Source organism: Phaseolus vulgaris, chromosome 3, assembly GCF_000499845.2.
Source record: "Phaseolus vulgaris cultivar G19833 chromosome 3, P. vulgaris v2.0, whole genome shotgun sequence".
NCBI lineage: Eukaryota > Viridiplantae > Streptophyta > Magnoliopsida > Fabales > Fabaceae > Phaseolus > Phaseolus vulgaris.
The window spans coordinates 43875778-43877968 of NC_023757.2; the positions used below are offsets into that span (position 1 = coordinate 43875778).

The 2191-nt window shown below is 34.3% G+C and overlaps 1 protein-coding gene across 4 annotated transcripts; it reads left to right on the forward strand.

Annotated features, from left to right (window-relative positions):
• On the forward strand, positions 1-2191 carry LOC137807983 (BAG family molecular chaperone regulator 1-like). 4 transcript variants are annotated; one of them, XM_068608867.1, is made up of 6 exons: positions 285-407; positions 513-535; positions 640-899; positions 1152-1408; positions 1507-1653; positions 1752-2191. In XM_068608867.1, the coding sequence occupies exons 3-6, from the start codon at positions 695-697 to the stop codon at positions 1956-1958; spliced, it is 816 nt and encodes a 271-aa protein (XP_068464968.1). In that variant the 5' UTR covers positions 285-407; positions 513-535; positions 640-694; the 3' UTR covers positions 1959-2191. The 4 variants fall into 4 exon arrangements, with proteins under 4 accessions (XP_068464967.1, XP_068464966.1, XP_068464968.1 ...); XM_068608866.1 differs by lacking the exon at positions 513-535 and having other exon boundaries at positions 1-407; XM_068608865.1 differs by having other exon boundaries at positions 266-407; positions 513-899.

The following is a 2191-nucleotide window of genomic DNA, read 5'->3' on the forward strand; positions in this document are numbered from 1 at the left end:
GCACAGACTCTATGTGGTTCAATATTTTCATTTATTAATTCCTCACTTTACTAAAACTGTACAACACAATAAATTTGACTAATGCAGAGACAGTAGTAATTCCTGGTGAAACCTCTGTTTTCGCCCAAGAACCACAAATTTTTCTTTTCCTTTTCTTCCACCGCGTTACCAGATTTGATTTTACCTTTTCTCTCGTCATATTTTTTTGTTCTTATATTCTTCACTTCAAAAGTCTGACACTTTCTGCAGCTGCCACTCAGTTTCTCTTTGTTTTTTTATTTTATTCTCATAATTTCCTTCACTCATCCCATTATCATAGTTTTCCCAGTCGGTTTCTTTCTCTTCTCCATTCTCTCTGTTTTTTCCTCCACCGACTTCTAGTTTCTGCTAGCTTCACCAAACTCAAGGTTTGTACTTTTTCTTCCTTTTAAATTATTCTAATCTTACTTCTCTGAACTTTCTGTTCCTTTTTTTTTTCTACTCTTTCTTCTATTTTATTTTCCATCATGAAGAATACGCTTTTGGAGAAGCCAAGGTTCTTTCTGCTCTCCTTGGTTTCCTTCCTTCCAAGGGAGGAACCTCTTTTTTGGATGTTCTTTCTTCTCTGAGAAAACACAAGGCCAGTCTCTTCTTTTGCAGCCATAAAACTTGGTTTTTGTCAAAGCCCACACACAAGGAGTAAAAGTTACACAACATGTTTTCGAGCAGCAGAAAAGGTGACATTCGTGGTCACGACAACGCAAAAGTGGCTGAATGGGAATTAAGGCCAGGAGGAATGGTGGTGCAGAAACGTAACTCAGATGTGAATCAAAATTTCATATCTAAATCCACCGTCAAAGTCAGAGTGAAATATGGATCATCCTATCACCAAATTCAAATCAGTTCTCATGCAAGCTTTGGTAATCCATTTTTCAAAATTTCTCTCTTTATTTGTTTGTTCAGAGTTTAATTTTATTCACTGACAACTAATAATTGTAAAAAATTAAAAAACATAGTATATTCATTCTTTATGAGAGTATATGATAAGATAATGCAATTGTACAAGGAAATTCCTGATTGAATTATACTTTATACTGCATATACTCTTTACCTTTTTTACAGATTATTGTACAAGTTGATGGATTATTGGATGTGGTTCTTTGGGGTTGCAGGGGAATTGAAGAAAATGTTAACAGAACCTACTGGACTGCATGTTCAGGATCAGAAGTTGATTTACAAGAACAAGGAGAAAGATTCAAAGTCATATCTTGATGTTGAGAGAGTCAAAGATGGCTCAAAATTGGTGCTTCTTGTGGACATTGAGAACAGAGAAAGAAGGATACTTGAGAAGTTAAAAATTGGAAAGAAGGAAAAGACTTCAAAATCCTTGACAGAAATAAAGTTGGAGGTTGACAAATTATCCAAGAAGGTACTTGGTTTCACAAATTATTTGGGCAATTTCACTGTGGTGTGAACTGTAGTATCTATTTTTCCTACTAATTAATGTCTTTAATTGACACTGGACAGGTTGCAGCTTTGGAGACTGATGCTTCCACAGGTGGAATTATAGCAGAGTTAGATGTGGAGAATTTGACTGAAAATTTGATGAGAACATTAATTGCATTGGATGAAATCTATGGTGAAGGTGAACTGAAATTGGGGATAAGAGAGCAGGTACTAACTATTGATCTTCAAAACTGAAAATATATGTGAATTGATATTAAAAAATATTTGTCACTAACATTATATGTCTGGAAAAATATTATGTGAAGGTTAGGAGAGTTCAGAAACACATTGAGACTCTTGATATGTTGAGGATGACAATGCAAAATTCAATTCCCCTTAAAAAGGATGAAAACAAGATTAAGATGCATTATTGTGATGACTTGGAGAGGAGGCAGGGAAATCCTAAGAAGCACCAACCAAAGCAACATTCGGACTCTGTTGTGGTGACCACAGAATGGGAAACTTTTGATTAAGGCTTTTAGATTTACAACTAATTGATCAAGGCTTTTAGATTTACAACCAACCAAAATGCTTCCAACCAAAATGCTTCTTGTGGTGACCACACAGAATGGGAAATGCTTTTAGATTTACAATTAAAATGCTTCACATTAAGAATGTATTATTGAGTTATCACATAATGTATTAGTTATCACGTGATTGTGGATTTTTTTTTTCTTTAAAAGAAATGATTAATTTTTCATTCTAA